Source organism: Leptodactylus fuscus, chromosome 7, assembly GCF_031893055.1.
Source record: "Leptodactylus fuscus isolate aLepFus1 chromosome 7, aLepFus1.hap2, whole genome shotgun sequence".
NCBI lineage: Eukaryota > Metazoa > Chordata > Amphibia > Anura > Leptodactylidae > Leptodactylus > Leptodactylus fuscus.
In genome coordinates, this window is record NC_134271.1 from 7,454,115 (window position 1) to 7,478,417 (window position 24,303).

Below are 24,303 nucleotides of genomic sequence, written 5' to 3' on the forward strand. Positions count from 1 at the left end.
GCAGATAGATAGGTTACTGTCACCAGACCCAGCATATCACTCCAGCCCTGCAGATAGATGGGTTACTGTCACCAGAACCAGCATATCACCCCAGCCCTGCAGATAGATAGGTTACTGTCACCAGAACCAGCATATCACCCCAGCCCTGCAGATAGATAGGTTACTGTCACCAGAACCAGCATATCACCCCAGCCCTGCAGATAGATAGGTTACTGTCACCAGAACCAGCATATCACCCCAGCCCTGCAGATAGATAGGTTACTGTCACCAGACCCAGCACATCACCCCAGCCCTGCAGATAGATAGGTTACGGTCACAAACACATTTACACGTTTATTAAACGCCTTAAAAAAGTGAGATTTGCCCTATAATTTACATTCTCCACTTCACCAATAAATAGCAGCCATAACCGCACAAGTCCAGTAAATAGAACATGAGCCTGTATTTTAGTCCACGTAGCAAATATAAGAAATAATCACCTACAATCATAAAGCAAACACCCGGTCTCGTGGTTACTTTCGCGCTGCCCCTCCATACTGTGCCCTTACCAGAGGCCGCACCTTCTTCTCTCAATGGTGTAACAATCTGACAATCATTTCAGTCATTCTGTAGCTAATATTGATCAGATATCAGACATGACACAGCGCAGATTAGCAAACATGGATCCTACAGCTATTTGTGAGAGGGATCAGCCTGAAGTTCTCAACTGTGAACCAAAAATCACTTCCAGGACTTCCTCAGATATCAATACTCTGGACCCAGTGTATCATCTGAAGATACACCAGAAGACATAAAATATACAAAGAATATTATAGGACGCCATGTGTCTTTCTAGAATGGACAGAGATAAAGCACAAAGTGACGTCAACAGAGAAACTTATGGCCCCATTAAAGTCAATGAATCTAGTCAAGTGGCCATTAATGTGTTGGCCCAAACATCCAAGCCAAGAAAAATTAGAGCACAGCCAGCTGCATCACCAATGTACTAAAGGCCAGAATCCGGGCTGCCCACAGTCTCCACTAGAGGGAGTCACCGCACGTGGATTTATCATACATATGCAATTAGCGCCCCCTAGTGGATGCATCATAATGGAAGTTTGCTCTGCAAAAAGTAGCAAGTCGGTAATAGTAACTACAGCGTCATCTTATACTCCTAAGGTTATGACTACAAAGACAACATTCAGGTCACAGAACTTGAATGTGCAGGATTATATTATGCAACGGCTTCATCTGACAGCTGCGCTCATTGCAACCTGAACAATGGCGGCTTGTGTTCACTCCAGGGATGTTTAAAGGGGTTTGCCAAGAGTTAATATTGATGGGTGCAGCAGTTGGACAAGTGCCGCAACCCCTTCACTGCTTACCAAGCACAGCGCCGTGCATTGTATAGTGGCTGTGCATGGTATAGCAGCACTTGAATGGGACTGAGTTGCAGCATGGCCATGTGACTAATGAGGACTTTATTAAGACTGGCGTAAGAAATGGCAGTCTTTATCAATCCCCTCATTGGCTATGAGGAGGGAGCACACAGTTATCCGGAATATTCTTGAAGAGAGCGCCCCCTACTGTGCCCATTGGGTTCTATATATTTGCAGAATTTTATTTCATTTATTATACACAGGACAATCTTGTGCTATTCAGATATACAGATTACATTTGTCTCCGCTGTAAAGCTATGTAATCCAATATATTCCAGGAACTCATTTGACTATATGTCATATCTCGTGTTTACTTTTCTAAAACCCGCTCTTCTATGTGTTTGCATTGGCTCAGCCGCACGTAGCCGTGCTATAAACCCGTCAGCGCTGCACACCATAGAGAGGCGCTATACAGAGAGGCATGGACTGTATATGAGGTGCGCATGTCTACTGGACTGGAGAGGGGGGAACTCTGCGGCCGGACTCCTCTATGGGGGTCATCTCCACAACAATAAAAGGATCCGCTAGGAGAAATCCAACTAGCCAATGTTTATCATTCCTCTGAACATGAGAATGGGGGTCCCTAAGATAAATTGAGGGGCTGGTTGAGCGTGCTGCCATTTCCATCAATTCTATGGGACTGCCAAGTACGTCACTATACGTCACAGTATAGGCCCGACCTACCAGTCCATTTCGATGCGGGAGCAGGACCAAACGCTCCGACTGCCACTGACAGAAAGGAGACTCCCTCCTTACACAAAACCACCTAGAGGGGTGACCGGCCATAGTATTCACCTGACCCTCTGCACTCCAAGATGGCGCAGTCCGTAGAATGGAGGGAATGTGGAACGAGCTGTCCAACAGGAGAACTAGGGGTAGGTATCAAATATGGCGCAAATGATGTTAATGGCGACGTGGGGGGTGCAAAAATGCCCAACTTTTTTTATGCCGGAAATCCGGTGTAGCTACTATAATAAATCTCCCCCAGTGAATAGAACTGGTCAGCCATATTGTTGTACCAGCACAGAACCGCGCTTTGGTTTCTCCACAGCAGTTTAGGAAACATAAGCCGAGCTCTCATTGGCTGCTATGGGCATCAAAGACGTATATCATCAAAGGTGTATAGGCCGAAGCCTCCAATATCCACAAGATCGGTGGGTCATGTATTGTATACCATCTTCTAACTCGCTCCCAATCGCAGATATTGGGGTACATAAAGATGGGGCGATTGACATCCAACCTGAAGTGGTTTTAATTTTCTTTTTATAAGCCTGACAACCCCTTTAAGGAACCTGCAGAACAAAGAGCTGATACTGCTGCGGTATATATATATACACAGAGAGACAACGTCCCTTATCTATAAGGATCCATTGTTGTCCTATCACTCTGCAATGTACAAGGCCTCCAATCTTGACCATTGAAGGTGAGGAGGAGGTCACAGCCCGGGTGGTCGGCTCATCCGGTGACTTAGGGGCACATTCCTAAAGCTTTAAGATTGTAAACAGGTATCAAGATGGACGAGATGTTGATTTTAAGTGACTTTTGGAGATCTTGGATGGTCAGAGGACCAAAGGTGATGGACCCATATGTATCAAGTAGGTTGTCTATGTAGCGGCCAAGGGGGCCATTTCTAGTTGACTCGCTATTGGGTAGCGAATAGTTTTGTTGCCCCCACACTGTAATGCCCCCTTATAATACCCCTTTGCCCCGTTCCTCCACAGTCCACATTGGTCTCCATTACCTCTAGGAGCAGCAGGAGCGATGTAGCGACGTCACCACCGAGACCCTCCCAACTATCGGGAGCAGAGAAGGAGGCTGAGTGGGCCGTACGCTTGGTCATTGTTGGTATGTTGTGTGGGTTTCCTCCAACATGTCGGAAATATAGTTAAGTTGGATTCTTTTAACCACAACTGACCCTTGTGAGTATTGGGGATCTGTATGGCCGCCACTAATTCCCCTGCTCCCCCTGCTTTGAGTCCCTTGTCATTGTCAATAGTGAGATGGACCATTGTATTCAACTCCTCTGCATCCACCTGGGTCCAAATCAGGACACACATCTCAAGACCATTTATACAAAGGGATATAAATGCTAATATACAGACTATATAGACCGTTCACACCAACACAAGATAACACCACTTACTACGGACAATGTAGCCTTCTCCATAGAGCTTCTGGCCTGTCTGGTAGTGGCTAAGCCCCCTGTCCGCATACGTGCACACTTGGCTGTAACGTAAGACCGCAAGGACTTGAACTCCTGACAACTATCTCATGTGACCAATTTAAGGGGACATAGAGAGGGTAAGCAGAGATCCCATATGGAGGCGCGCAGGGACCTCACCAACCACTCCATGAACCTATAGGCACTCAGTATACTGCCATATGGTGCTCCCACCAGACATCATTTTCTTCTTACACCTATGTAATACGGCATATAATAGCGACATCAGCGGTCTTCACAATGCTATGGGTGCCAGATTAGAGATCCATACAGCACAGATTGGTAAAACAGCCATATTCATGACCCTAAACCTGGACCCATCCTCCATGATCAGGACGTATTCTCATCAATGAGTCATCCATATACAGCATAGTCAGTCAATGAAGTGGAAGAGTTAATACCGGTATGACAGTACAAGTGAGTTGCGACACCGCTTGCACTGAAATCATATGAAAGTGAATGTTACTTTGTACATGAGCCATACATTGTATCACGCCATACTCTAATAATCGGACATATTAGAATTAATGGTATTATATCGCCTTTACCTGCAGTGAACTATGTGCAGCGACTTCCTGCTCTGTATACGGCGGCGGCGTCCCTGTATACACATTCCTCCAGGTAAGCTCGGCATGTAGCTGCTATCTAGCACTGAGTCAGCGTCCTATCCCATAGCATGCAGGAACAGCGGCACGCTCAGCCATGTGCCTCCTCCCAGCCTATCACCTCACCGCTTTCTGTTGTATGTTCTGTTGAACATTGACCACAAATATCTCAAAAGGAGGAACTAAGGTAAACCGAGGCTATTGTCAGCAACACACCTGAGTGACGCTGGGAGGAAGGGAACCGGACTCTCCTACTAGTACACAGGGATACATCTATGTGGCAACATTTCACTTGACTTTTTTGCACCCCTTTAAATGAGCAACTGGTTGGAGCGCGCTCCCTGCTGCATTCATTTCAATGGGACCAATGACGATGGCTGAAACACTGCACTCAGCTATCTCCCATGGTGCCATTGGTAAGAACAAAACGGCATGTACTGTCCAACCAGATGCTCCAATTAAATCTGGGGTGCAAAGTACCTCCATTTTTGTGGTCAGTGTGACCCCAACTGATCAGCACGTTGTTCCCTATCCTGTGGATTGGGGGTAACGTGCTGTGTCCAAACCCCTTTAAGCTGTGCTACATGTTGAACATGGTATATGATATACAGGCAGGATCTTATAGAGCTGGACATATAAATATATAGTGAACCACTGCTTACTCCAGGCTTAAGAGTCCAGTAGGTGGTGCTATTCAATGACTTGTGTATACAGTTAATCACACAGAGACCGCCCACTGGACTCCTAAGCCCAGGATGAGTATACAATAAAATACAAGTTACATTGAATCTTTTCTTACAAAACTATATATCAATCTGCTCAGCTCCTGCACGATAACAGGCTGTCTGTAGATCGGGGTCCATGTTCGACATGGCAGGTTCACTTTAAAGCCTTCCAACACTCAAAATCTGAGTATTTATTAGACAGTTATCCATCTCTCCCCCTCAATGAGCGTGTGCCATGTGATCAGCTGAGTGTGCATGTTCATTTCCATAGACAGAGGGGAATAAATCATGTCGGACAACTCTGGCTTATCTCCCAGAAGAGCTAAGACACGGGAATGTTGAAATACAACATGCCAGATCCTTCCTTCCTCTTGCCGGCAGGTGTTGAGCTCTCTCATATTGTTCCCATACACATTAGACTGTTGGGCAAGTCACTGACTATGGAGGTTGTGCCACTATTTATCTGATATACCCCACGAGATTTGTTCTGTTACAGTAGATGGACATCATGGAGAGTGTTCTGTACTCACGAACCCTATCTATGAGCGTGAGCAGAGCCAGTGGTAGTAGTTTTTGCTTTGGTGGACCTAAAGGGGCCTCCACCATTCGCAAGAACCCTGGCGTTGTGGACCCTAGTTTGAAAGGAGCGGTAGATTGGAAATGCGCGCCGCCACTCCATTCACGCCATTGGAAACCATTGTAGATTCCTAAGCCCTGTATGTTGGTTCCCAGTGAAATGAATGGAGCATACATTTCCAATCTGCCACTCCATTCACACTGGGGTGCAAGTGCTCCAATTCTCATGACTAATGGGAGTCATAGTAAATGAACCTCCAATGAACAGCAAGTTACCATTTATCCTTGGGAAAGGTGGTAACATCTACCAAACCAAAACACCCCATTAGGTTCACCAATACCCAACATCATCCCCTGTAATAAGAAGCCCACTACTCATATTGAGCACCAGTATAGGACACTTCTACAGAATCACTCACCAGGTTACTCTCTAGCCATGTCATGACGTAGGTCGCCGTCGCGTTGGGGATCTGATTCCGTAAAGCTTCTCGTTCCTCAGGGTTTTCCACCAATTCCAGGGATATTTTTAATTCTTCTATTAGATGCAAAATGGTTATAGTTCCGTAATATTCCGATGGGACTGGCGATCCCACTTCAAAGACTCCATTGGCGAATTCTGTGACGGCCTTTGTGCCTAATACCAAAAGAGAAGCAGAATTACACACTGGACCTTTTGTGCATTTATAATACGCTGCAAACAAAACCACGAGAATATTTCAGGGCAGATTATTTTATTCTCATAGGCAATAGAATGAACATGGAAGCCTATTAACCATGTAAATACCTGATCATGTAGAGGGTGCACAAAAACTAATAGAGGGTCAGACTGACCCATCAGAGTGCCCAAGGATCCTCTAGTGGCCAAGGCTCTAACACAATAATGGTCCAGTAGAAGACTGTGGTCTATTTCCATGGGTCATTGGAGGTTAGGCCCCCAGAATGGTGGGCCCAAAGAACCTCAGTCCAACACTGTAACCATGAATGGACTCAATAACACATCCCAGGCACCAGCAGAAGACAACCCCATTTGGAGGTGACCTTGGAACCTACCACTTGTCCATAGGGTCTATTTCTCATGGGATGATCCACCTATAACTTGTTAGATCTCATTGATTACATTGTTGCAATAGTTAAACTGAAACATTATGTGAGTCCTGTCCCGTGCTGTGCAAGAGAGGTCTAAGGGTTAAAGTTGATCACTTTTTCGAAATCGCTTTGTAAAAGCTCAATGACAATATGAAAGGGACTGGGTCAGCCATAGAAACATGTATCCGTCGATCTTCCCTGTTCCGTGATTTCCTTGCATAATCCGACATTTTTTACAAGGAATTCCTAGTTTCGCTCTCCACCACTGGGTGTCCCCACAACATCGGACAGATATTCGGCAAATAAAAAGTACAAATATGTACAAAGCGCGGAGTGACAATGACGACGACGCCTCTGCTACATCTGATCAGGATGAGATGTCACTGTGGACACTAAGAACACAAAAATATCATATCAAAATACTTGGAATACAAAAAAATCTAGAATATAGGATCTATAGTCATTAATAAAAAATTGCTGACATGGTTTGGGGTGTTGTGAAGGGTATTTAATGTATTCATACACTGTTGTGGTATACACAGTGTATTACGTGTCCTATAAACAAAGCGTATCATCTGGACACAATCCCTAATCTATATCCTTGAGTGTCCAGAATAGAGGAATGGCCATGATCCTCGGGGGCGGTGCCTGAGAAGTGCTTAGAGTGTATCGACCAACCATAACTTATGTTTCATACACAAATATGGTTTGTGTGTAACATTTACACACTTCCAAACAACAATGTATCCATCTGTACAGTGATACATAGTCTTAGGATGTGTAAAGAGACAGATTTTCCACCCATGAGCCACAAACTCCAGAGAACTACTGCAGAAGTCATGTTGGCTTTTTAAGACTTCAATGCTTAAGGGAATGTCGAGCTCCTTGCATTTATAAAAAGCTTAGAATGGTTTGCAATAGCAAACTGAGTCAAGTTTTACCAATCCCTAACCAATCCCAAGTGGCCCTGTGGGTCTCAGTACCTTGGTCTCCAATGATGATCACAAAAGTCACTTCAATTGCTAAAAAATTGACCCAATGCGCTGGCCATTAGGTGCCCCCCTGCTTGTGATTTGCTATCCATTTCCTTGTGCCATGTGAGGTCTTGGATTACAACTATCCTGTGTGTCCTGGACATGGAGGACTCATTGTACTGGCCCTACTGTTCATAGCATCGTATTTGTAGGGACTGTGAGACAGCACAGCAAAGCTGTGTGCATATCTTGGCTGCATTGCCTGCAAGTCCCTACACATCTGACGCTATAGACAGTATTGATAGTAATAGTAATGCCAATGTGCAGCGCTCGACTGATTCACGTACAGGACACACAGGATAGTTGTGGCAGCAGTAGCTGTCTTTGAATGTTGGGCAGATAAGGGTTAATATTAGATTCAGTTATATACTTCCCATCAATCATAAGACAGGACATCCCAGCACCTGCACTGGTCCTAACAATGTAGACATAGCCCCAGATATACATAGGACAGAGCGTGGTCCTTTAAGGGTCAATGGTGATGGGCGCAATGGACCCCAGTCCTGGAGGAAGGGCTGGAAGCAGCGTCAACAGAAGCAAGTCACATACTTATGATCAAAGGAATATTTTGGCTGGTCCTGGCGAGCGAAAAATGTAAATGTGCCAAAAAGCAACTTATTAAAATACCGTCCTGTGATAATTAACACGGCCGAGGTCTGACCGAGGGCCGGCACCTCCACTCTGACTAATGGGCGATGCAAGAGCCTCGAACAGTAGCAGAGAAGGCGCTGCGGGCCACGCCAGGCCTGTCATATCCACTCAGCTTCTGCACACGAGTCAAATTATTTTGATTATACGTCTTGACTTGAAGGAACCGAAGTAAACGGAACGTGGAGAAGTAACGCGAACGGGCAAAGATTTGTCCGACTGATCTGAAGACCCTGAAATGTAGGAGATTGTTGTCTGTTTGTAATAATGGGGAATCCCTGCTGAAATATCAAATACACTGTATGAGGGCTGGTCCTGGAGATGCCGAAAATTGCAAAGTGAGAAAGCGGTCAGACAACAAAGGGTTAATAGGTTATTTTTGTAAAATAGCAATATGCAAAATGCAAATGCAGAATTGGGAACTTGTATAAGACTGACCCTACACACACTTCCCATCCACTAGCAGGTCCTGGCACCCGAAGGCTGCTGTTGCAGCTGATCTGTACGGTTCTGGAAAATCCCTATAAGTGACAATGCACGTGCACGACTGGTGACAACCAAACACTTATCAGTATTCATTTATAAGTATTGGTCTAACACAACCCTTAAAGGGGTTTACTAAGTGATGACCTACCCTTAAGATAGGTGATCAATTGACATTTGTCAGGAGTCCAACCCCAGGGACCCATGCTGATCAGCTGTTAGAAGAGGCTGCAGCATTCAGGTGAGCCGTGTGATATCCTCACTACTTACCAAGCTCAGTGCCATATATTTGTATAGTGGATTTGGTTGGTATCGCAGTTCAGTTCACTGAGCTGCAAACAGGCCATGTGACTGCTGAAAGTGATACCACATAGTCTATGAAATGGAAGCTGCATTCAGTGATGCTTCAAACAGCTGATCCCTGAGGGTCCTGGATGTTAGACCCCTGCCGGTCAGTCTTGGAAAGAGCCCTTCCAGCAACTTCTCCTCGGAGATCTTGGATGTCAGACCCCTGCCGACCTGCACTTGATAACTTATCCTACAGATAGGTCATCAACTAATAAGCCTTGGAGAGTCCTGGATGTCAGACCCCTGCCAATTTGCAAATGCTGACTTATCCTACAGATAAGACATCAATTAATATCCCTGGAAAAATCCCTTCTAGCAGATGATCCCTGGGGGTCCTGGATGTTAGACCCCTGCCGATCAGTCTTGGAAAGAGCTCTTCCAGCAGCTGATCCCCGTTGGTCCTGGATATCAGACCTTTGCCATTCTGCAATTGATCATTTATCCTACAGATAGGTCATCAACTAATAAGCCTTAGAGAGAGCACTTCCAGCAGCTGATCCTCAGGGGTCCTGGATGCCAGACCCCTGCCAATTTGCAAATGCTGACATCCTACAGATAGGCCATCAATTAATATCCCTGGAAAAATCCCTTCTAGCAGCTGATCCCTGGGGTTCCTTGATGTTAGACCCCTGCTGACCTAAAGGTCATCCATTACTAACCCCTTTAACCGATCCCTTCCCGTATTAAGCTATTTTTTGCTCCTAGAATGGGTTTTGTATTGTCAGATGACACCAGGATCGGGACCAGATAAAAGTGAATGTACTTTCTTTACCCTTTCACTACCTTGTTTGCACACAGCAGAGTCAATGTTTGTAGAGGGAGCAGGCATGGGGCACGGGGTATGTGAAGGTTACAGAAACAAATAATTACTGGTTAATTTTTAAGTGTCTTTTCCAGACCTGTGTCAGACTCTGCTGATTTTGCAGCTTGGGTTAATGTGTGTTGGAGCCACCTATGGAGCTTCTAGTTACAAGTGGTTGCCTTCATGTAACGCACCGCGCCGAGCGCCCTGTAAAATTCCACAGTCAGTGAAGCTGCAGGTCTCAAAAGAAACAGGACCTCATATGTCAAGCGGCAAGTTATCACCGGCTTGTAGGGGATTGCAAGAAAACCAAACATGTCTTAACATTTACGTCGTGCAAAATCTTGTAGCTCCAAAATATTTCGAGGGGTTTTCCAACATTGTCACGTTGATGATTGAAGTGACACTACTGATCTCTAGGATACTAAGTCCTATTAGGGCATATTGATAAGCAGAATCCCCCATTATCTCCCATCTATTAGCCATCATTATCTGATCAGTGGGGATCCAACACCGGACCCTGCACCGATCAGCTGCTCTGGCTGCACCTTTGCGTCTAGTATCGGAATAGTAGCAAAACACTATAAAATCACCTTTATAATCATCATTCTGCTCCCCGCTGTATTATTACGTTGCACTGACCACATAGACATAATAGGATTGTGATGCGATGGAGCTATCTCTATATTTAAAAAAAAGTTCTAACTCCTCCAATTTTCACTCTGGCTACTAAACATAATAATAGACCAATTCTGTAGGGCTTTTCTTTGCAGCAGTCACTTCATTTACACCACACACAGTATTACAATAGAAGGTAATACCTCTATAGATAACACCACTGACCCATCATTACACTATTGACAATAGATGATGTCACAGATGATCAATTCCGTCTTAATAATTTCATTAATAAATGGTTCTCTTTTTTTTGCAAAATAAGCAATTGGCTCCAAATTCGCCTGCAAATGGGTTGTCTTCTGCTGGACCTTTGGGGCTCATTATTGTGTCATAGTCTATGTCCATGGTGGATTCTCTGGTCATCTGATGGGCCAGTCCGACCTTGGGACATGTACATTGGAATAAATACTGTGAACTACAACTAGTAGAGTCTGCAGTGCTCGTATACCTGCTATGATGTCATCCATCTGCTCCAAGGCCGCCTCAAGCATATGACTGGCATCCGACGCCATCTTGGATGTAGATGGTCACCTGCAAAATGGAAAAGAAAACTTGGTCAATGTTTTTAGATCTTTCTAGTCCTCTATTGCAATGAGTGACATCAGTGTTCATGGGTGGTGAGATCCAGTAATGTCACCGCTATGACCTGGTGCAGGACTCAGCGCAAGCGCATGGGCGTGGTGGAGGGTACGATGATAGGAAGACAAGGGTTGAAAACTGCAAGAACTGGAGAACCAAGGGTTGGAGACCACTGTCTTTGGAGGCCTCATACACAGGATGACAACCCTTGAACTCCTAAGAATTGAAGGGATCTTGAGTACTAGCGATTCCCATCCATCTACTTGTCAGCCCTAAGCCCATAAGCCAAGAGATATGATTTCCTAACCTGATTATGTCACCCCGGACTCTCCCTGCTATGTAGAAGATAAGCAGGACTGACATGTGTTTCCAGGTTATTATTACTGTGTTCTCCTGTTAAAGGGAAACTCCGGGCAACATGTTATTTTTAACTGCCTTTCCATCTTACTAATGTTATCACAGGATGTCGTGTCCGGGTCCTCACAGCGGGGCGCCAGCTCAAACATCACGATCATCTCTACAAACACACCAGCACATGGGGAAGGCATGACTTGGAATTGGTTTGCTCTTAAAGGGATCGTGTTACCAGAAAATTTAATTTAAGAATTTTGGGTGGTTTATTTAAATTTTTCAAGTAATATCTATTTTTAAAACAAGCAAAAAAAAAAAAACATTAAATTCTGCAGTTTTCACTTTGGCCACCAAGCATAATAATATGCTGACAATTCCTGTTTATGCACAGCAGGTAATGGTCACAGCACCACCTCCCTGCACAACGACCTCTACACAGGTCACAGAGCATGCCTAGATCAATCTCAACCTTTTGAATTGGGACATAACCAAAATCCCACCGTAACCCTCCTTTACTGAAGAAAGTAAGAGACCTGTATCGCCATTGCTATAACATAAAATATATGGTGATACTTAAACATAACCTCCAACTGTCCTAGATTCAGGGTCTTGTACCGCTGCCCTGTTGGCGGGACATATGTCCAGAGGACACAGATGGGTTGAATGCAATGGTGAAGCAGGAACCGTCTGCTCACCCTGCTTCACCATTCCTCCCCGAGAATTGTGAGCACAATGTTATGGCATCACTTACATTGCACCTGCAGCTCCCTGAAGCCTCCAGTAGCAAAGACTTCAAACAGAGCAGCAGAGGAAAAGATGGAGTGGCCGATATATCTTGCCTTGTTTTCTGGCTTATAAGCCATGAGAAGTTGCAATGTTTGTTGCATGTGTTTGGGTTTTTGCAAAAAAAATTGACTTTTCCCACTTTATGCTCACATTGCCAATTTTACTGGACAGAACGGGGTAGGAATCTAGACAGGTCAGGGACACTTCAGACTGTCAGATTTACTGGCGTCCCAATGGAACGTCCCTGTCCTGCACCAAGATCATCCTGCACCAATGCACAAAGTGAGGACGACTGGTGTAAAAGTATACACTCGTAGATAGAAGTCCCTCATCTATTGGAGTTACTGTCACCTGAAGTCTCAGATTTTTGGTTGTACAACGTGTGCACGGGGTTGAACATCCGAGGTCGGCGTCAAAGTTAATTAAGAGCGAAGACGATGACACTAAAGCTACAATACTGCAACAATGAACCTGTGATGGTAACAGGGCCGCGTTCAGCGAAAGGCCGTCGGATCATGACTAGGCCGCCAGCTTAGCAGTCCTGTCCCCCAAATGATTAGATCCTTACATGAACCTGCTCTACAAATAGCACAAAGCAGATGGACTTGTAATTGTAAGCATGAAAGAGACAAAACACGGCTCATTTACACAATTAGCTCTTAGCGATGAAGAGGATTCAGGTGGCAATGTGTTACGTAAGGTATATCATTATAAGGGACGGACTACCATCAGTAATTAGAAGCCCCCTTTAGTAAGATGTTCTAGATCCAACGCAATGGAATACTGGTGTATGAGGACATCTTATCAGTTCCCCAACATAAAGGGAACCAGGCGTCCTGCATTTGGTCTGAAATCCTGCCTACATTTCTAATATTGCGCCCACATATACAGAGAATATTATCGGCCATATCAGTCTGTCAATAATGGGGCTCAAAATTAAATGAAAGATATCTATCCCAGACACAAATCAGGGTCCACACAAGGAGGACATGCAAACTTCATGTAGACCTGGCTGGATTTGAACCAAGGACATCAGTGGTAAAGACTAAGCCTATGTGCAATACAAAAGCCGACAGCTGATGAAGACTCCCTGGCCATCAACTGATTGCCACAAGCATCTGAGACCCCCCATAACCAGTTGTTACTGTTGCAAGGGGGCCTCACATTTCACATAGCGACCACTATAGGAAGATTGTGGTATTACAAGTTGTCCATTCAAAGGAATGAGATGCCATAGAATTGTGGTGGTGCTGCTGATCTTTCAGCAGTACTTCGATAAATCAGGGTACGTCCCCTTCTATAATGTTAGACCTTATAGAAGTTTTAACCATCCCATCCTAACCATCCCACACCAATCCTGTTCCAAGGAATACCAGGACCCTCCTGGTCCCATCTGCGCTGTGCTCTAGAATTCTGGCATCAAAAACGTTGCAAATGAAGAGATCTGCAACTTTTTTGCAAAAATGTTTCAACTTTTTTAAATTTTTGCCCCGCTCCCTACACTTGTGAGAAGTAGGTGTCAGTCGCCTACTCCAGAAATGGTTGCAATCTCACTCCAGTGGTCTAGATCTAGATCTACCTTCAGGAGAATTCAGCGGCACAGAATCTGCAGGATGGAAAACTTCTTTAGTATGTTAACAAGCCCAGCTACTAATGTGATCCTGGAAACATCTCGGATAATATTAGCTCCTTGTTATTAGAGATATGATACCGAGGACGAGCATGTAACTACAGGAGCGTCTGCAGTCATCGGGCCGGATGGGGCCTGCAGGGTTATTTCCATTGCTGGATTATTTTCATTCACCTCCTTTACATACACATAGGACATTATTTTCACAGGATCCACCCTCTTACAATTATCAATGCTATGTAAAGTTGTCAGAGTGGCACAATAATCTGCGACTACTCATCGGGCAGCCAAAGCTGTCACTATTAAGGGTGATGTCATCACAGGCCTTCTAGTTTCTTGCAATATGTGAACTTGAGCCTACATGGGGATTAGATACAATGTATACAGCATAATGAAGAATCCCCAGAGCAAACTGCTGCAGGATTCCAAACCAACTACAATGTATTAAATCAACTTCTTCATATTGTTTTTGTAGGTGGCGCTGCAGGCAAAACGGTTGGACTGACAATTATGCCAACAAATTGCGGCGAGGATCGAAAGACAACAAAGTGGGGGCGCTCCAACAAAACCAGAAAACTAACTGCTACTGCAGGGGGCGCTCCAGACTACACACTCAAACTGCTCTTATAGGGGGCGCTCCAGACTACACAGTCTGACTGCTATCGTAGGGGGCGCTCCAACAAAACCAGAAAACTAACTGCTACTGCAAGGGGCGCTCCAGACAACATAGAGAACATGCTAGACTATTGACCACAATGCCACTAATAGTGAAGCTCCAGGCCACTCAGTCAGACTGCTATTGTAGGGGGCGCTCTAGACTACACAGTCAGACTACTATTGTAGGGGGTCACTCCAGACCACACAGTCAGACTGCTTTCGTAGAGGGCACTCCAGACTACACAGAGAACATGCTGGACTACTGACCACAATGCCACTATTAGTAAAGCTCCAGGCCACTCAGTCAGACTGCTACTGTAGGGGGCGCTCCAGACTACACAGTCAGACTGCTACTGTAGGGGGCGCTCCAGACTACACAGTCAGACTGCTACTGTAGGGGGCGCTCCAGACTACACAGTCAGACTGCTACTGCAGGGGGCGCTTCAGTCTTCTTCACACCCAACCACAATGACAGATTTAGTTCCCATAACTAATGTCACATGGAGATTGGGCAGACAATACCACTCGCTCTTATGACTCTAATCCATAGTGGAAAATATTCTGCCACCATAAGCCGAGCTTTCATCGTCACATAATGCCTCCAGCTAATGAATCCATATCAACCTTGCACAGGAGTAATGAAGACGTGATTCACCGTGCACAGAATGGGTGTATAAGACTGTGTTCATACAAGACATGGTACCGGCCCGACTCCTCACCTTGTCCTACCAGTCCGGTCGGTTTTAACCTTGCCGAGTTCTTACACACACCTTACTATTTTGCAAACACTTCTTAAACATGGATAAAACACAGTTCACATGGTCTCTATAATACATTAGAAATACAATGACCCCCTTCCTGTCCTCATATACCCCTTGCTATCTTGATATACCCTCCCTACCCTCATATACCCCTCCCTACCCTCATATACCCCTTACTACTCTCATATGCCCCTTCCTACCCTCATATACCCCTTCCTACCCTCATATACCCCTTCCTGCCCTAATATACCCCTTCCTGCCCTCATATACCCCTTCCTACCCTGATATACGCCTTCCTACCCTGATACACCCCTTCCTACCCTGATATACCCCTTCCTACCCTGATACACCCCTTCCTGCCCTCATATACCCTTCCTGCCCTCATATACCCCTTCCTACCCTGATATACGCCTTCCTACCCTGATACACCCCTTCCTACCCTCATATACCCCTTCCTGCCCTCATATACCCCTTCCTACCCTCATATACCCCTTCCTACCCTGATATACGCCTTCCTACCCTGATACACCCCTTCCTACCCTGATATACCCCTTCCTACCCTGATACACCCCTTCCTACCCTGATATACGCCTTCCTACCCTGATACACCCCTTCCTACCCTGATATACCCCTTCCTACCCTGATACACCCCTTCCTGCCCTCATATACCCCTTCCTACGCCGATATACCCCTTCCTACCCTCATATACCCCTTCCTGCCCTCATATACCCCTTCCTACCCTGATATACGCCTTCCTACCCTGATACACCCCTTCCTACCCTGATACACCCCTTCCTGCCCTCATATACCCTTCCTGCCCTCATATACCCCTTCCTACCCTGATATACGCCTTCCTACCCTGATACACCCCTTCCTACCCTCATATACCCCTTCCTGCCCTCATATACCCCTTCCTACCCTCATATACCCCTTCCTACCCTGATATACGCCTTCCTACCCTGATACACCCCTTCCTACCCTGATATACCCCTTCCTACCCTGATACACCCCTTCCTGCCCTCATATACCCCTTCCTACGCCGATATACCCCTTCCTACCCTCATATACCCCTTCCTACCCTCATATACCCCTTCCTACCCTCATATACCCCCTCCTACCCTCATATACCCCTTCCTACGCCGATATACCCCTTCCTACCCTCATATACCCCTTCCTACCCTCATATACCCCTTCCTACCCTCATATACCCCTTCCTACCCTCATATACCCCTTCCTACCCTCATATACCCCTTCCTACCCTCATATACCCCTTCCTACCCTCATATACCCCCTCCTACCCTCATATACCCCTTCCTACTCTAATATACCCCTTCCTGCCCTCATATACCCCTTCCTACCCTGATATACCCCTTCTTACCCTCATTATACCCCTTCTTACCCTCATTATACCCCTTCCTACACTTATATACCCCTTCCTATCCTCATTACCCCTTCCTACCCTCATATACCCCTTCCTACCCTCATATACTCCCTCCTACCCTCATTTACCCCTTCCTACCCTAATATACCCCTTCCTGCCCTCATATACCCCTTCCTACCCTGATATACCCCTTCTTACCCTCATTATACCCCTTCCTACCCTCATTATACCCCTTCCTACCCTGATATACCCCTTCCTATCCTCATTATACCCCTTCCTACCCTCATTATACCCCTTCCTACTCTTATACCTCTTCACCTCTGAACTTAAAGCTTCTGGGCCCTAAAGCAGAATCTGGGGCCCCGAAATACTATGTGCCATTTAGAAAAGCGGTATATTTTGCATGGCAGAGGAACCTCCAGGGCCCCTTCAGGTTCCAGGACCTTTGCACCCCCTATAGCGTTGCCCCTGCTCTGCACAATAAAACCTTTACTAGTAACTTCTGGCTACAATGTTGCCAAGTCCATGAATCACAAACACGAGTTGGATACTTTGTAGCAATTACAGTATATAAAACAGACACTACTGTCTAGAACTAATGGTATGTGATTGTCTATAAGAGAAATCCCGACTATAACACCAATGTAGCAGAGCTGAAGGTGTCATTTGGAGTAGTGCGGAGAGATAGAACTTAGAAAAGCGTATTCCTTTACACAAACAAGCGACAAATTCATCTCTGCGACGTTCTTAGATTAGGTGATCCAGACGACCTACCTTATGTCTGCGCTCCTTCTGTATCCCGACAGCTCCAGATCTTTCCCCTCGGCTCTTTAATCTGTGAAAGTCGTCCCTGTAATCACATCACACTGCTTACTTTGAAGCTAATGACAAGCCTTGCAAGAGGGAACAGCACACCAAAGGCACATGCTGGCAATAATGCGAACACTGCCCAAGAAAAACAAGAACATCTACAATTTGATTACTACAAATCTTCAAGTTCAGCCTCTTCTCCTGCTGACTAACAAGGAAGTGCACCCAGACATCTCCTGCACGCTTCACTACTGTGCTCTGCTCCATCTTCAACAATCCCAAGTTCAAAGAGTTATTTTAAAGGGGCCGCGCTGTTTTTCTCTGATATATGATTGTTTGGGTTCCTTAAAGGTGAGGTATCAACAAAAAAAAAATTACCTATTTTTTCAACCACTTTTTTTTAGGTTAAACATGTTTTCAATTTTTTTTGATGATTTTATTTTTAATATTTCATGTCAATATCTCTCCATATAAAAAGTACTAAATCCTGCAATTTTCACTCTGCCCACCAATCCCAGACTGGCCACTGATCATAGACTTGACACTTGCCAATTCTGTCGGGGGTTTCTTTGCAGCAGTCACCTCATGTTGCTGCTCTCTGCGTGGCGAGATGATGTATTGTATTTCCCAGGCAGCTTTTTTGGGTTTCTTAAAGGGAACAATGACCTATTTTTTAAAACAAGTTTTTACGTTAAACATAATTTTTTTCAGAATGGTTGATGATTTTATTTTTAATATTCTGCATCACAAAATCCCTCCCTCCCCAAAATGCTATACGCTGCAATTTTCTGTCTGGCCACTAAGCCTAATAACAGACAAAGGATTGAAATTCCCATAGAGGTGAATGGAGAAAGCACCACTTCTCTGTAGTAATCGGCACAAATATCTGAGATGGTATAATTCCTTTAAGGCCAGGGTAAACGCCGCTAATCTGCAACAAAAAAAAGCTGCGTTTCCGCAACGTGGGGCTTCAGCCTCCAGAAAGATACAGACATCACCAAGAGTGCGGATACCTGTGACCTTGGATTAATGTCATCAGCGCTCAATGTTTTTGGCGGCCATTGAGAATATCTACCTATTATTATACCGAGTTTCCCCGAATTCTGTCTCCTCTCCTGTAGCTCTTGAAAAAACTTCATCTTGTCAGATTTAGAACATAACTACATAAAAGCTTGGTCGTTACGTCCTGAAGGATGCTTCACCTAAGCTGAGCTATAATAATGCCGCGGTAAGTATCCGTAATTGTCTCTAATAAGGTTCATTAGGTGAGCGCCAACAATTATTTCCTCCGTGCACATTTGATGTTTGGCCAGGCTGACACATCATTGGACATGAAGAAGGCAAAATAAGGCAAGAAAATTGCTGCAGACATCCAAACAGAATGTACAGGGCTCAAGAAGGGCTTATTCACTGCAGTATATCAGGGTCATGGGGGAACCAGAGCTTGGGACCACCACATGCCCCTGGAGGTCAGACTGTGGCCACAGAGAGGGCGCTCCGTTTCCTAATCTGTCTCGGACTCTGATGTTCTAGGTTTACCTTGGACCTATAGAGCCACCTATGCCAAATGTATCCTTATGCACCCAAAGGGTATCCTTATGACCACCGTGGAGCTAGTTTGATGGATGCTTCAGATAGGACGGACTCTTTGGTGAGTCCATGTTGAATTTAGGAGGGGGTCCAGGTAGGACTAGTCCAGCGATTCCCAAAGTGGTGATGGAGGACCCTCAGGGGGACTTGACGAGAGACTCGTTACATCTAATCTTCACATTTTTTTAATGAGTTTTGGGAATATGGTAGAAATGTAGCAGCAGCGGATCCACCGAAACCAGTCAAATTTTGAAGGTGGTCTACGAGAAAAAAAAAGTTTGGGAACCTCTGGACTAGATTATAGGGTGGTGGAAGTACATGCCACATAAGTCCTATTGTCTAGATACTTTCACCACTGGTTCTCAAAGAGACATGCATCTCCAACAATTCAGAGGTCCCTGTATTCTCCACCACCATGGCATAGGTGGGTGTCATGGATCATAAGACTCTGCTACTATTTTACCCAAGGGTCTGCACCAACCAGCCAATATCTATTGGATTTGTATAGAGGACGTAATATGACTCCATTTTCTTGTAACCCATGAAACTGGTATCTAAGCACCTTCACACTGAGGTTCCTTGGACATGATCCTGAGTGTCCACCCACCATCTAGAGTATACAGTATCCCCACCATCTACAGTAGGAGTAGGGAACCTTCGACTCTCCAGCTGTTGCAAAACTTCAACTCCCAGCATGCCTACTTGCTCTGCTGTTCTTGGATCTCCAATGGAAGTGAATGGAGCATGCTGGGAGTTGTAGTTTCACAGCAGCTGACGAGCCAAGGTTCCCTTCCCTACCCCTGATCTATAGTCTATACGTCTGCTATTGATTTGCCATTGTAGGAATTTGGCGGATCCTGAAATCGTCGGTAAAAACCAATCAGAATGGGGCAGAAATAATTGGTTAATTACTTGGTTACATAGTTACTAAAGACACGGCCATCAAGTTCAACCAGGAGATGGTTAATTGGTTTGCACTACGCGGTGAAAACCTGCAGAACGTCAATTTAGGTGCAATAATCTGCATCTATGGAGCAGTTTCTGGAGGTCGAAGATCCAAATAGGGAAAGAAATGAGATTCTCGCTCTTGTCAAACCTAAGATTCCATAGATGCCCCCAAGCTGGAGGACTATCAAAGTCAGTGAGGTTAGTCCTGGAATGTGCACTGGACAGTGTCACAAAAGGCAAACAAAGCCCTTATCAGCCCTAGCAAAGAGGCAATGACATTGTTAGGAGGCCGCTGATAAACTGGGGTAAACAATCCCACCACAATGGGGGTCCTCTGCTGTGAGGAGGGGGGATCACAGACTGTACATGAAGTCACGTCCCTGCACATGCACTATATATAGGAAACACTCAATGTGAGGGGGTATAGGGGGCGGAATATTACTTTATGTCGCCCCTTTTTCTTGAGTCTCCCCGATGTTCCAGAAGAGTTGGCAAGTATCATAGGTGAACCCCGATGACAACAGGAGACCCCAAAACAACAACATCATGTCCTGTATGTAAAAGAGGAAAATAAATCACCCCCCAAATAATCCCCCAAATTGATGGGGTTTTGTGCCACGACTTTCATCCTGATCTCGTGGTCAGCTCCATGACCTGACCTTACTCTGTGTATATATCAGCACATTCCTCCGCAATGTTTAAAGCCATAATAAAAAGTCTGTGGGTTTATACAGGATCCGGCTTTTTATCTGATCTGCGCCATTGATGATTCAGACACATTTCTCTGGATTGGGAAATTTTTCTCCTGTCATGTGCTCATCCTGATCCTCCTGGTTCATAATGAGAATTCCCAAATTGCAGTAAAGACCGCAGACATACTGAGAAATATCCCTTTAAGAGGCTGGATCGGCACTGATCGCAAACTGGTGCTTTCCCTCCTATATGGGTTGATACAATGTGTCGAGTCCCAGAGTCCTGGTCGATGATCGGTGGACAAAGGTAACATTCATAGAAGAGATACAAGAAGGACAATCCTCTCCTTGTGACCACAACCTGGAGACACAAACAGCGAGTCTACAACTTGTATAGTGACTGACGTTCAGTATCTGGGGCCCAGAACCGACAAGAATCGGCCGTCACCCCTAATCCTTGTTACTTCTCTACTGAAACGGTTACAAACACTTCTCTGAATGCTCCGATGATTTCCTTTCAACTTCGGAAGTCGACGTTCAACAGACTCAATGTCTACAAAGCATAAAAATATTTTCCATGAGGTTTGTGTTGTGATATTGACAAGTTTTTACTAAAAATAACCAACCAAATGGGGTGGCAAAGTGGGCAACTGCCCCGGGCTCTCAATGACCAGGGGCCCCAAGGACAAACTAGAATCACACAAGACTGTTTGGCGCGTTCTTATTTACATAGAATGTGGGGTGTATTATCTTGCACTATATAGTGGTATTATATATAGAATGTATTACCTTGGTACTATAGTGCAGTATTATGCAAGCTGTATTATCTTGGCACTACATGGAGGTGTTATATAGAGGTGGATTATCTTGGCACTCAATGGTGGTATTATGCGGGTTTTATACTTTCAGCTCTGTATGTTAGTTGTATTATCTTGCCACTGTATAGTGGTATTATATATGGGATGTATTACTGTGGTACTATATTTTGATATGTTGTGAGCTGCAGTATCTTGGCACTATATGGATGTACTTTATATGGTTGTACCATCCTGGCACTTGGTGGTATTATGTTAGTTTTGTATATAGTATTATCTCTGACCATATACTGGTATTATATATAGAATGTATCACCTTGGTACTATAGTGCAGTATTATGCAAGCTGTATTATCTTGGCATTATATGAAGGTATTATATATGGGTGTATTATCTTGGTGGTATTATGTCAGTTGTATTATTTTGCACTGTATACTGGTATTATATATAGAACAAATCACCTTGGTACTATAGTGTGGTGTTATGCAATCTGTATTATCTTGGCATTATATGGAGGTATTATATATGGGTGTATTATCTTGGTACTCAGTGGTGGTATTATATCAGTTGTATTATCTTGCACTATATAGTGGTATTATATATAGAATGTATCACCTTGGTACTATAGTGCAGTATTATGCAAGCTGTATTATCTTGGCATTATATGAAGGTATTATATATGGTTGTATTATCTTGGTGGTATTATGTCAGTTTTGTATGGGAGTATTATGTCAGTTGTATTATTTTGCACTGTATACTGGTATTATATATAGAGCAAATCACCTTGGTACTATAGTGTGATGTTATGAAATCTGTATTATCTTGGCATTATATGGAGGTACTATATATATGGGTGTATTATCTTGGTACTCAGTGGTGGTATTATATCAGTTGTATTATCTTGCACTGTATAGTGGTATTATATATAGGACGAATTACCTTGGTACTATAGTGCGGTATTATGTAAGCTGTATTATCTTGATATTTATGGAGTTATTATATATGGGTGTATTATCTTGGCAGTCAGTGGTGTTATTATGTGGGTTTTATTCTTTAAGCTCTGTAGCGTAGTATATTAGCTGTATTATCTTGCACTGTATAGTGGTATTGGTACTATAGTGTGATATTACTGTTATTTATCTAGGCATTATGGAGGTATTATATATGGCACAGAATGGTGGTATTATGTTGGTTTTATTCCTCAGATCTGTATGGAAGGAATGGAACGTATTACCTTGGCACTATATTGCGGTATTATGTAGTCTGCATTATATTTGCACTATGGGGACCTATAACTATTCCGTGGGCCAAATTTAGGAAAACATCTACAATGGTATTTGGGGAAGAAAGAATTGGCCATGTAGAAATCCATCAGTCACCTCCAGTTTGGGGGAGCTACTAGACCCCTATATACATTAGATATTGGTGGATTCGCCCACATTAACCTAAGACCTATAGCCAGCCACCAAGGTGATTTTCTGATGTGTACCTAAGACTTCTTAGAAGATGTTTGGCTACCTAAGCAGGGTGGATTTAGGGTACGGCCGCTACCGTTGCGAGAGTCCAAAGAGGAGCTTAAAATAATCCCAGATTTCTGCTCGGAAATGTTAGAAGGTTCCGCAGCCGGGAGAAATCTGTCTCCTCGTACAACAGGATGGAGATCAGTTCTCCAGGAGCAATGTGACTCCTTCATATGTTTATTTAGAGGGACGGAAACACATTCTTCCACATGGCTGATATCGCTCTCTGTATACAAGGTGGAGCGAAAAGATATTTATGAGAGGTGCAAAGAAACTGGAGAAGTCTGCTGGAGGACAGCCTATAACTAACATGTGGTGGATGGACCAAGAAGACCAGAAATAACATCTCCAAGGAAGCGGAAATCATCCCACAACACTGGAAAGAAACATACAGAACAGACTTGAGTCCTCCAGATTATCCGGATTATCGAATGGCGGATTAGAGGAACTCCATAGGACATCCCTGGAAATATTGTAGCTCAGAGCATGGTCTCCATTATTCTGCTATTACGGCTTCATAAGCAGAAAATGGAGGCAGCTGACATAGTGGTTGTAGATAATTTACGAGATCCAGCCGCCATGTCACATGTTATAAATCTCCTGTCTGGGGAGACGCTGCAGATCACGTCCTGTACAATTTAACAGATAATGGATTCGAGTCTGACTGCTTGGCCAAGACGTAGCTTTGTCCTGACTTCTAAGATGCCTTGTCTATTCAATGGTATTCCATAAAATGCTACAAGATGCTCTCCTGTAATTGTTGTCTGTGCTGTAATGGGCGATTATAGTCCTCATTATGTCCAGGTATACACCTCAGCAGCTTTGTGTATCTGTAGAACAGATGTCTGCTATTCTTTGCTGACAATGTCTTTAGGTTGTGATTCACACACAGCAGGGAGAGGACAGTCCATTCAGCTCATCGACTCTAAAAATACAATCTCATATCTCATAACCTATCTATCTGCAGGGCTGGGGTGACATGCTGGTTCTGGTGACAGTAACCTATCTATCTGCTGGCTGGGGTGATATGCTGGTTCTGGTGACACTAACCTATCTATTTGCATGGCTGGAGTGATATGCTGGTTCTGGTGACAGTAACCTATCTATCTGCAGGGCTGGGGTGATATGCTGGTTCTGGTGACAGTAACCTATCTATCTGC

The 24,303-nt window shown here is 44.5% G+C and overlaps 1 protein-coding gene across 2 annotated transcripts in view; it reads right to left on the reverse strand.

Moving 5' to 3' along the window:
* The window catches only part of PPFIBP2 (PPFIB scaffold protein 2), a 100,054-nt gene that overhangs the window by 64,780 nt on the left and 10,971 nt on the right, over positions 1-24,303 (reverse strand). Inside the window, exons 2-4 of one of the 2 annotated variants that reach the window (XM_075280899.1) lie at positions 17,544-17,619; positions 11,073-11,155; positions 5,965-6,179 (exon numbers count right to left, since the gene is read on the reverse strand). In XM_075280899.1, coding sequence (XP_075137000.1) covers positions 5,965-6,179; positions 11,073-11,136 — 279 coding nt within the window. In that variant the 5' untranslated portion in view covers positions 11,137-11,155; positions 17,544-17,619. Of the gene's footprint in view, positions 1-5,964; positions 6,180-11,072; positions 11,156-17,543; positions 17,754-24,303 lie in introns of those variants that run through there. The other variant, XM_075280900.1, reaches the window with a different exon arrangement.